The 12,500-nt window shown below is 39.5% G+C and overlaps 1 protein-coding gene across 1 annotated transcript in view; it reads left to right on the forward strand.

The window, feature by feature from the left end:
* Nucleotides 1-12,500, forward strand: part of LOC121958107 (tenascin-like) — a 14,585-nt gene that overhangs the window by 1,291 nt on the left and 794 nt on the right. Inside the window, exons 2-5 of the mRNA XM_042506980.1 lie at nt 196-253; nt 822-1,037; nt 5,006-6,184; nt 12,147-12,262. Of these exons, the coding sequence (XP_042362914.1) occupies nt 196-253; nt 822-1,037; nt 5,006-6,184; nt 12,147-12,262 (1,569 nt within the window). The remainder of the gene's footprint in view (nt 1-195; nt 254-821; nt 1,038-5,005; nt 6,185-12,146; nt 12,263-12,500) is intronic.

Raw genomic sequence — 12,500 nt, forward strand, 5'->3', positions numbered from 1 at the left:
CAAAAAACATTTTGCTCAGGTTTAAAAAGTTTAAATGCTTATGAAAAGCATCTAAACGCAACACTAACAGTAACCTTTAACAGTGGATTTTTTGGATGCACACTGGTTGTGTTCAGGACAGTTTTAGATTTTGGATGCAGCAAACATAAAAAATACATACTGACGATGATTTTTCCCTCATTGTTTCTGTTGCAGGTGGTGATTTCAGACGGCTGCGCTACTCAGGGGGATTCAGCTGATGTCAGCCAGGGAGGTAAAAAACTGTTTATTCGATTTGTCATCCTGGTTTTAACAATGTTTGACAGTGAAAATCTGTTGTTAACAAATGTAATTTTTCCTCAGTGAGTCTGTCAGTTTCGATTTCCTCCCAGTTGTAACCCTTAGGGCAAATTGGATTAATATCTTTCAAAAGCATAGGAAGAAGGCAATGTGCAACAACAGAAAAAAAGGGCCCAAAATTTGCAAGAAATTAGTAAAAAAAAAAAAAAGTCCTAAAAAATAGGAAAAAGCAGGGGAAAATTAGAAAAAATAACAAGACAAGACTTGGAAAAAGTGCTTATTTATTCTCTAAATTTCAAGCTTTTTTCTCAACATTTCGACTTTTTTCTCGACCTTGTATTTCAACATTATTCTCGCCATTTTAACGTCAATCTCTCCATCTCGACTTTTTTCTCGACTTGCATAATGAAAAAAAAGTCTTCTTCCTCTCAAAATTATTTCTCAGGGTGCTTATTGTCTTGTTTCCCTTTTTTTTTTCAAAGAAATTGTACCATTTTCCTCAAGGTTCAAAAAGTTGATTCACACTCTTTCTCATCTCTCAGGTAAGGAACTGGACCTGACACCTGGTTCTCCTCTGGTCTTCACCCATAAGATCAAACTAGTTCCGTCGGGTTCGGGTTCTGGATCCGGGTCCTGCGGCTGTGAGGTGGAGTTCGCGGCCCTGCGGGAGCGTCTGGAGAGGCTGGAGAGGGAGGTGTCGTCCCTCAGGGAGAAATGTGGAGCTGACGGAGGCTGCTGCACCTCCAAGGAGAGCAAAGGTAGAACCGCCTCGTTATTTTTCTCTCAGACTTTAAATATTCACACTGCAGAACCTGCTGAAGAATCATCACATTTTTAGGTTTTCTTCAGCATCTAAGTTATCCAGTGATAGTCGTCCACACAGTTACGGTTAAACTGCAAACACAAACCACTAATTGCTAATAATAATACTTTTGATGGTGACAGTTCGCCCATTTGTGAACATATGCAGGACAACGCGTAAAACCCCCAAAGAAGAAGCTGTAACTGTATTTACTGTACTTGTGTGCACAGTTTTTCTGTATGATGAAGAATTATTAAAAATGCAGATGTGCCTTAAACCTGTATTCTGTCTAATGGCCAGCAGGGGGCGACTCCTCAGGTTGTTAAAATAACAAATTGTTCAGAAGTCATTAAGAAAATGACCCTATTTTTCACTTTATTTATTACCTCTCGACATTTTTCAAAGGAGTTAATGGTCTCGATCACTAGTTTTAATTCTCCTTAAATGATGTACTTCTATATGAGGTGCTTTTTGTTTACAGTATCGAGCTCCGGCCCCGATGCTAATGTGTCTTTATGTGTCTTCACCTTAATGTTAATTTTGAGTGTGTTCACATGTGTGCATCATTTTCCAAATCTCTCACACACTCACAAACTCCAAAATGATTCCAAATTTCCGAATCATCTTTGGAAACTGTTCCTGTTGTAGGTATTTTTAATCTACTTCTGCTCAGCACTTGAAGATAAATCTTATCTGTACTTAATTGTTGTTATATTGAATGTTCTGTGTCTCAGAGTAAAATGAGATTACCTGTATAAAAAAAGGTTAAATAAAGGTTACAGAAAGGTTGAATTGAAAAAAAAAAAAAATCAGACTTAATTTGGTAAAAGAGACAATAAAAATGAGGTAAGATATATTTTGTTTTATTGGATAGTGTTGCATGTTTGGTCTAAAGGTGGCGCTAGAAGAAAAGTCAGTCACCAGAAGACAAATCCAGATCCTGATTAAAACATACTGTAATAAAAGCACCGAGGAAAATTTAGAGGGATGTGAAACAGGAAGACATGAACCAAAACATGAATCATGCTGCACTGCTCCTTTGAAACTTATTGTACGACGATGAATCAGTAATTGTTAAAACATAAATCAATACATGTCGGGTCTGACTCACACTTCACAGTCCGTATATTTCTCATCTTTCTTCGTGTTGTAACACTTTCAGTCACGATCGGCCCGACCGCAAGCACATGTCTCTGTTTCAGCCAATCGCATGAGTTCATATTACTTCACTGTTTCTGCCTGTAGCTGCTTCTCCTCTCCCACTGACTCATCTCACACACACACACACACACACACACACACACAGCGCACTGGGGTGCCCCGCTGTGCTAAAAACTTTACAAAACAATCAAAGTATTTACATTTTTTAAAATTTGTGTTTTTATGGAGGTCAGAATTAAACTCTTGTTCCGGCTGTTCCAATTTCATTTTTTCTAACCAGAAAAACATAAAACACATAAAAAAAAACTACCGCCTCGAGGTTTCAGGATTACTGTCACAAATTCAGTATCTGACCGAATGTCTCCCCCACAGATCCTGAGATATGACGCTGAGTAATAGAAAAGTGTTTTTGTAGAACATTATGATGTCACAGTAAGGTTGACCTTTGACCTTTTGGATATAAAACATCATCATTTCTTCATTTGATCCTGTTAGTCATTTGTGTGAAATTTTGTCATAATAAGCAAATGAATTCTTGACTTATGGCCAAAAACATGTCACACCAGCCTTTGACCACCAAATTCTAATCAATGCATTCATGAGTCCAGGTGAACGTTTGTGCCAAATTTGAGGCCTTCTTGACATTCAAAGATATTTCGGAATGAACTGGATGCAAGGTCACCATATCCTTGACCTTTGACCACCAGATTCTTATGAGTTAATTGTTGAGTCAAAGTGAACGTTTGTGTCAAATTTGAGGAAACTCTCTCAAGGCATTCTTGAGATATTGCATTCGCAAGAATGAGACATACAAGGTCACAGTGACCTATGACTACCAAATTCTTAGAGGTGCATCGTTGAGCCCAAGTTGACATTTGTGCCAAATATGATGACATTTTAAGTCGTCTTGAGGTATTGACCTCACAAGAATGATAAGACAAGGTCACAGTATCTTCAACCTTTGACCACCAAATTCTTATCAGTTCATAGTTGAGTCCATTAGGACGTTTGTGCCAAATTTGAAGACATTTCTTTAAGTTGTCTTGAAATATTGCACTCACAACAATGAGATGGCAAGGTCACAGCATCTTCAACCTTTAACCTATGACCATCAAATTCTTATCAGTTCATTGTTGAGTCCATGTGGACGTTTGTGCCAAAAAATGGGGAAATTCCCCGGCTATGGCTTGGAGGCATAACAAGCACTTTAAGTGAACGTAAACTGACAGTGCCAGTTGGCCAGAGTGGTTACATTGCAGCCCGTTTCACTGCTGTAGCTGCAGCGGTGTTCTCTTAGTACTGAACCAGTTTCAAAAATTGTTGTCTCCGTGAGTCACCGTGACACAAAAACATGTGAAAATAGGGTCCAGATTTGAAAAATACTGTGTTTTTCCTACTGTATTGGAGTATTTGTACTCGTGACTGTGCTGTCAGTTAAATTGGTTTTGACAGATTTACATTCGATGCGGCCCATCACTCACATCCTCCGACAGAGTGGAGCTGACCTCAGGACTGATCCCATTAGAAACTGGCAGCGCTCAAAGCATGAGCTAACTGTGTGTGTGTGTGTGTGTGTGTGTGTGTGTGTGTGTGTGTGTGTGTGTGTGTGTGTGTGTGTGTGTGTGTGTGTGTGTCCTCCGCTGCTCTCTGCCCAGTGTGATCTCAGTCTCCTTCTCCTCCCAGTCCAGTGCAGCTCCCCTCCACCCTCCGCTCATTAGTGAAAACAAAGCAGCGTTTCAGTCTAATTAGAGTGGATTAGACCTCCGTCCCCCCCAAAAACTGAAGAATGAAGAGGATGCTGTCCTAAATAATTCAAGACGTGCTTCAAATGAACTTTGAATATTGTGCTGCAGGAAACCAAAGCTTCTGTCGCTGCCCCGGTGGAGGTGAGGACTGAGGGAGGACGTGGTTGTCAGTCAGTAAACCTCCTCAGTTTTCCTCGTCAGAGCTATCCTCGGGATGGACGGCACATTTTTAATTTCGCCTTACACCAAATGATTTTCAAACAATTTTAATGTTGCAGACAAATTTATAATTTTTAGTTTTACCTCGGTTGGTGCGCGTTCTCGTGAATCTTTTGGTTTATCTCCTTAAACGATGTCTGAGCCGTCTTTTTTCTTCTTGATGTTCCGACAGAATCAAACATCTATAATGTATTTTTTTCTATTTGTCACTTTTTTTATTTCAACATTAATTTAAACATACTGACTTTTAGACTTTATACAAAAATTTTAAATGATAGAGCTATAAAATTATCTACAGTCAGCAAAAATGTGAATATATTATTAGACCAAATTAGACAAACAAAACAAAATAAAAAAAACCTTCCAATTTAAACCTTTCAACCCGAGAAAATTTAGAAAACTGGTGAGACTACATGGGAAAAACAGGCAATGAGCAACTTAATAAGAAGTGCTCTACAAATTGCAATAAATTAGAAGATTAAGAAAAAAAATTAAAAGCTAGGGAAAAATGTCTAGAGAAAAAAAATATATTTATAATTATCATAATTATGTATTAAAAATTATGTTACAAAATTATTATGATTTTTTATTATAACATTTCTTTTTTTCCTTTTTCCGATCACTCTTTTTTAAGATTATTTTTTTAACCCAGCGACAGAGCGGGACATCCATCCCATTACAAAATGCAATAGCTTAAAAAACAGTTATGGTTTGAAAAAATATTACGAGAAAGAAGCTAGTTGGTGTGTCTCCGTGTCCTCTATGTCAAACCCGTCTGTCCTCTGTCCCTCTGCTTCAGGTGCCGGTTGCTCCATCAAACCAGAGATCGAGTGTCCCAACGAGTGTAGCGATCAGGGTCGCTGCGTGGACGGAAAGTGCGTCTGCTTCCCTGGTTTCAGCGGGCCGGACTGCAGCGTGTCCAACTGTCCCGGAAACTGCAACGACAACGGGCGGTGTGTGAACGGACAGTGTGTGTGCGACCCTGGTTTCTCCGGCCCCGACTGCTCACAGAAGAGCTGCCCGGACGACTGCAACGACCGCGGCAGGTGTGTGAACGGCAGGTGCGTGTGCGACGCCGGATTCGCTGGACCCAGCTGCTCGGACGCATCCTGTCCTGGAAACTGCAATAACAGGGGGCGCTGCGTGAACGGACAGTGTGTGTGTAATCCAGGATTCACCGGTCCGGACTGCTCCAAGAGGGCGTGTCCGAACAACTGCAGCGACCGCGGACGCTGTGTGAACGGGAAATGTGTGTGCGACAGCGGGTCCACCGGCGCGGACTGCTCTGCGGATTCATGTCCAGGAAACTGCAACAACAGGGGGCGCTGCGTGAACGGACAGTGTGTGTGCAATCCTGGATTCACCGGACCAGACTGCTCAAAGCAGACGTGTCCTGATAACTGCAACAACCGCGGCAGGTGTGTGAACGGTAAATGCGTGTGCGACAGCGGGTTCACCGGTGCAGACTGCTCCGAGGCCGCCTGTCCTGAAAACTGCAACAGCAGGGGGCGCTGCGTCAACGGAGAGTGCGTTTGCGATGAGGGATTCGGCGGGCCAGACTGCTCTGAGAAAACGTGCCCGAACGACTGCTACGACCGCGGCAGGTGCGTTGACGGTAAATGTGTGTGCGACAGCGGCTTCACCGGCGACGACTGCTCTGAGACTTCCTGTCCCGGAAACTGCAACAGCAGGGGGCGCTGCGTGAACGGACAGTGCGTTTGCGATGATGGATTCACCGGAGCAGACTGCTCTGCAAAAGCTTGTCCCAAAAACTGCAACAACCGCGGGAAGTGCGTGAACGGGAAGTGCGTTTGTGACGTTGGCTTCGCCGGGCCGGACTGCGGCGCCAAAGGCTGCCCCACCAACTGCAACAACAAGGGGAGGTGTGTCAAAGGGAAGTGCGTGTGCCGGAGGGGGTTCACCGGACCGGACTGCAGCCAGTGTGAGGATGGCATGACCGGACCCAACTGCGATATCGGTGAGTCAAACCTGACAAATCCCAAAATACTGAATGAAGGTCTGCATAACAACGTCCAGTCTGTCAGAGGAGGGATGTAACGAGTACACATGTAATGAGTACATTTATTCAAACACTTTGATATCACGCAGCAGGCTTACATGATGTCAGAAAAACTGTGTTAGTTTGACTAAAACTGGACTTTTAACATGTTAGTTTGACTGAAATCACACTAAGTTGAATTTCTTAAACTTTGACTAACTTGAATAAATGCACTCTCCACTACTGCTGATGATTTTAAAAAAAAAAGGTGTTGTAATATCAACCCAACTGCCAGAATAAATTTTGGCTTTGTAAATTTTCTGCAAAACACACACATAACATTTGTACAGAAAACTTTCCACAACGCTGCATAATAACTTTAGGCATAAAACCGCTTTGTTCTGGTTAGGAAAAGGTCGTGTTTTGGTTTAAAATATTCACTTTTTGTGGGAAAAGCAGTGCAGGATCGCCAAAAATCAGCAGTTTTTGGGGTTTTTTTATAACTCTGTCAGTGGCCTGTAGCCTGGCAGGCGTCACACCATCCAGCATCTCCTCCACCTCCATGACAAAGTCAGCTTACACGACACCACTAGAAAAGTTGATATGATACCAAAGAAACATAAAAATGTAACATATCTGTGGTTTACAGAAACATATAAATGCCAAGATTTGAGGTTTGTTCATTCAGTAAGTTAACCCTTTAGGTCCCGCTTTAATGTCACACATGCTGGTATCGCTCTGCGCACAAAATGTGCTTTTCAAAATCAAGCTTTAACAAAATATTATACATCAGTTTTATTTTCTACTTTTGAGTTTATATTTTTAACCATCATCACTCCCAACCACTTATATTAAATATACATTTTAAGGATACTTACCTTAAAATGCCAGGTTTTTGTCATGATGCCACTATGTTTTTAGACAAAAAAAAAACACACACACACAAAAAAATGTTATTTTCAGTATATGATATACAAAGTAGTTTTTTTGATATTCACAGTCTGGGATATGTCAGTGATCAGCAGCTACATTGATTGTAACAGATAACCTAGTGGAAATAGCATGTATTTTCTCCATATGGTCAAAATGACCTCATCAGGTGGAAAATAGTCAAAATAACAAATTCAGAGTCAAAAGCCCAGAATGACACCCAGAAATAATACAAGTCCTGTTTTTCTGCTTTGATGGCTGTGGGATCAAAAATGTCAGTTTGAATGGGTTTCAATGGAGCATTTTTGGACCTGAACAGTCTGAATGTAACTATTTAGTTTCCACAGTGTATTTTAGACTTATTGTAGGAGCTGAGCTGGAAACGCCAAGAATAAACAAAAATACAAAATCTTGCAAAAATGTATTCCATGTGCATGAAGACAGCAAAAATTATCAAAAACTGAAGAATGAAAAGTGCGTAAAATGCATCAAACAGTCCGTCAGTGATCTCATCGTTTCTCCAAAGTCTGCTCAACAAACTTGTAAAGTTTTTATTTCATTGAGTACTGAGGTTGTTTTCATTCAATCTGCTGAATCTTTATTTGAGTCGTGTTGCTGTTTTGTTGTTTTATTTCGTCCTCCTTGTTGTTGCCGAGGTTACGTTAGCACATTAGCTCGTGTGTTTGGGGCCCGGTCCAGCTGATCCCAGGGAGGGAACTGTTTCATTACCGGAGCAGCGGGGTCCAGATCCGCTGCCCATAAAACCCCCTGAGACTGCTGCTGTGTAACGGCTTCCTGTGCCGAGGCTGACACGGGACACGTGTGTGTGTGAGAGAGTGTGTTAAGTGTTTCCCCAAATGTGACCGACCTCTGATTGAAACACAAGGAGGGAAGTCCCCAAAAATCTGAGGCCTCAGCAGGAGAGAGATAAGTGGGCAGCAGTATGTTTCCATCCACCTGCTTTAAGGCAAGTTTGTGCCAAAATACCAGAATTCAAACTGTGCAAATGTTTTTAAAGCCTGACAGAAGACAGGTTGAGTTAAAGATCAGTGGTGCATTACAATTAAATCTATCAAATAAACTGCTGTGCCAAACCTGAGCAAACTGCTTTGATTTCCTGCAAAAACATGAGGAGAACTTAAAAATTAGCAAGAAATCAGTAAACAGTTAATAAATAAAAAGAAGTAGCGGTAACATGAAAATAACCTGGAGAAAAATGACTCAAAAAAGAGCTAAAAATCTAATGATTTTATAATAATTTTGAATATGGTTTTCTGGACATTTTTCCTTTTTTTTTTAATTTCCCCATTATTTAAAATTAATTTTCAGGTAATGACCCCAAAATTAATAAGAAATTAGTAAAAGTTATGAGAAAATTAGCCAAAAAAAGAAAGGTTAAACAACAAAACAGGATATGACTTGAAAAAGTGCTGACAAAAAAAATAAAAAAAATTCTGTGAATTGTATTAATTATTAATATGATAATGATTCTCTCTCTCTTTTTAGTTAATTTTTTTGAGGTAATTTCGTTGTCACATTTCTAGCCAAATTGCTGATTGTCTTTTTGTTTCTGAAAGACATCGAACCAATATGCTCAATATTTCAAAGCTTTAAATGCTTGTGAATGCTTGTAGTGTAGTGTTTGCACAGTGTGGTATTAGTACCTTTACTTAAGTAAAGGATCTGAATACTTCCTTTCACCTCTGGCTACAGACCTCCAGTCGAGTCCAGATCCAAGATTTCAGAGAGTGGGACATCAGAGTCCCGGGATGCTCCTCGCTCCTCCTCAGAAAATTCTTCTCACAGGGCCGCTCCCATCGCTGCAGACTCTGTTTTAACGTCAGAGCACTGACAGGCTGATAAAACTCAGAAAGACTCAAAACTAAAGAAAAAATCACATAAATAATATTTAAAGATGTGATGCAGTGACGAAGAGTTTCTGCTGCTGATAATTTGTTTCTGTTGCAGCATCTTGAGAATCTTCCTATAAACTGGAAAAACGTCATCCTCATGCGTCTTTTATAGAGTTTGTGTAAAATTTCTGCAGCGGTTTCTGAACGCATGTGTTTGGTAGCCGGCCACACGCCCCCAGTGCGAATGTGAAGTTTTACTTTGGTAATTGGTAACGGGAAACATGACGTCAGACTCTCGCTGACCCACTGAGCAGAGAATTTTTCAGCATTCGTTTTATGAGAAACTCGTGCAGTTAAAGCGGACCTGTGAATTATTATTGAGGACGCCTTCGCCGTGTGCAGTCATACATCAGCAGCCGTGTGGCGCTGCCAGGCTGAGAGCGGCGTGCTGGCAGCTCCGCACACCGACACATGTTCCACTCTGTGGTTCAGTCAGCTGCACTTTCTGTCAGACAGTGATGAATGTGAACGCAGATGCAACATGACAGGATAAAACGATTCCCATGCTCATAAAATATGTCCCAAAACTGCGAGAATAAGTGTTTCTTCATAAAATAGAGTAGAATAGAACTCTTCCGTCCACAAAAGATCTCTCAGATCTTGTACTTATACCACAGTAAAAAAAATAAAAATACTCCTGAGACCAGTTGCACAAAAAGCTTTTCCCTTTCCCTCCCGTGGGCCCAATTTGGCCCCTGATTTCTAATTCACAATAAAAAAAAAAAAAGTGATTCACACTGAGAATTGTTTTGCACTTTTAGTATACATGAGGTATCAGAGTGCATAAAACAGCATCAAAATAGAGTTTGTTTATCAAAAAAAGAAAAGGTGACAGTGGAGGATCCCCCACACCCCCAAACAGAGGTCCTAGCTAAGCCCCTAATGTCCCACAATCATAGAAATGTCCTAAAATCCTAGATATGTACTATAATCATAGAAATGTCCTAAAATCCTTCAAATGTCCCAAAATCTTAGAGATGTCTTAAAATCCAAGAAACTTCTTAAAATCATAGATATTTCCCAAAACATCCTAAAATTCTAGATACGTCTGTCCTATAATACTAGAAAGTCCTAAAAATCTGCAAATGAACTAAAATCCTACAAATGTCCTAAAATCCTACAAATGTCATAAAATCCTAAAAATGTCAAAATTCCAGAAACGTCCAAAGATCCTAGAAACGTCCACAAATCCTAGAAACGTCCAAAGATCCTAGAAACATCCAAATATCCTAGAAATGTCCTAAAATCCTACAATTTTCCAAAATCATAGAAATGTCCTATAATCCTAGAAAAATCGTAAAATCCTAGAAACATCAAAAGATCCTAGAAAAGTCCTAAAATCCTAGAAATGTCCTAAAATCCTAGAAATGTCCTAGAGCCCTAGAAACCCACAACATTTTAAGAAAACTAATTTTCCCACATCTATTTTCCTTATAAAACAGAGAAATAAAACTGTGCACCTTTTGAATTTAACTTTCTCACGGACACAGAAGACGGACGAGTCTTAATTGCCTCGTTGTAAAACACAATTTAGTCAAACTCGACAGAAACAAAATAAAACTCACCCAAACCGTTTTGGTTACTCTTGTTAGTAATCTAGTTAGTTAGTCCACTGTTCCAACGATCCCCAGCTCCGGTTTCATCAAAATAAATCCTTAATTCACCGAGTTACACGCAAAAACATTTCCTTCTACCAGTAAAGACCTCAGACTGAGCTCTGGTGGTGCGTGCTGTGCACTACATACATTGAGTTAAATAGACAGAGGAGCACGTGTTTAGGACGATATTGAAAAGCATATAAATACTCTGGTATACTGTAATACTGTGATACCTCTGAGGCTTAGAAAACACAAACTAAACGGTTAATTTAATCCACAAATAACCGCAAACAGAAATACAAATGTGGGACGAAATTGCAACAGAAATTAATTTAAGTCAAATCTATAGTTTGATCACAAAGATGTTCAGCTTCCTCTCACTGATCCGAACCGAATCTGGCCCCGAAATCTCGAGCCTGCATCAAACCTTAATGACAAAAACATCTTCAGAGTCTGAACGGCTTCACTTTCAGGCAGCAGATCAGATTGAACAGTTCGCTTCGATGTTTCGGTGCCAGTTAGCAAACGGCCGACGGTTTAGTGCCAGACGCTGATACATACATCACTCTGTTTTTGTAAAGGTGGACGTCTCAGTTTCAGTGAAAACACTGTACGTACGGAGGCCTGCGGGGTCAGTTGTTCCACTGCATCAATCACACGAGGAGGAAAAGAGACACAGGGGAGGAAAAGTTATTTTTCATGGAAAACTCAGGAGGAGAAAAGAAGATTTGTTTGCCTTTTCTGGAGCAGCGATGCATATCCATGTAGCACATTTAAATTAATTTGATTTTGAATTATTTACTTTTTGACCGGCCATTGAGGAAGTGAGGATGGAGCAGATACAAACAAGCCTGACAGCGGTGCATTCAGACTCTTTTGAATTAACAAAAGCCTTTTTTTTTTAATTCAGAGAGGAAAATTATAATTTAAGAGTGCTATCCACTTTGGAAACATTTAAAGTGAGAATGAATTTAAAATATAAATGTATTTCAGGTTTGAGTTTATTTCATTTTGAACAAATAAAGATAATAGTAAAAAAAAAAAAAAAAAAAAGATAAAAAGAAATAAATAAAAAAAAGCTTTGGTAAACGCAGTGATGAGTCGAAATTTTGTTGCCTTAAAATGTAAAATGATAAATAGTTATGTAAATATATTGTGATTACATTTTATAGTATAATGGTTTTCATTTTGGGTTTTTTTGTTTTTAATTCATTGATTTTATTTCTTTGGTGTTGCTGTTATTCCAGGTTATCCTTCGGTTAATTTAGGATAGACAAAAATAAGTTTCACCCTTTTCCTTTTTTTGGTATTGATTGAAAAATTTTTGGTAAAAGAATCAATTTCTCTTAAAATAAATAATTAATTAGTAATTAATTCAGTTTAGTCTTGTCACATCTGTGATATTTTGGAGTATCACAAATATAACTTTCCTGTGATTTTTGTCCGTAGGGAGACACAGAAACACAGTTTTAACTTTGTCTTTTTTGTCCTTCTCTGCAGTCATGTCGGGGGTTCCTCAGCTGAGCGCCAGAGACGTCACAGAGACGTCCGTCACTCTATTCTGGACTCCGCCTCGCGTCCAGTACGACACCTACTACATCACCTTCACCAGCCAGGTACAAATACACACTGATCCTGACTGAGTATGATAATGATAATAAAAATAAATGGATAACAACAATAATAATTTAAGGTGAAAAAATAATGATACAAAAGAGTAAAAAATACCAATAATGAAAAAAATAATAATAATAACAATGTTTTAATATTTTTTCAAAAATTACAAAAAGACAGACACTATCCCCAAAGCGGGGTCAATCATATTTAAACATTTTCTGGGTTTTTTGGGTTTTT

Source organism: Plectropomus leopardus, chromosome 18, assembly GCF_008729295.1.
Source record: "Plectropomus leopardus isolate mb chromosome 18, YSFRI_Pleo_2.0, whole genome shotgun sequence".
In the NCBI taxonomy this organism is placed as follows: Eukaryota; Metazoa; Chordata; class Actinopteri; order Perciformes; family Serranidae; genus Plectropomus; species Plectropomus leopardus.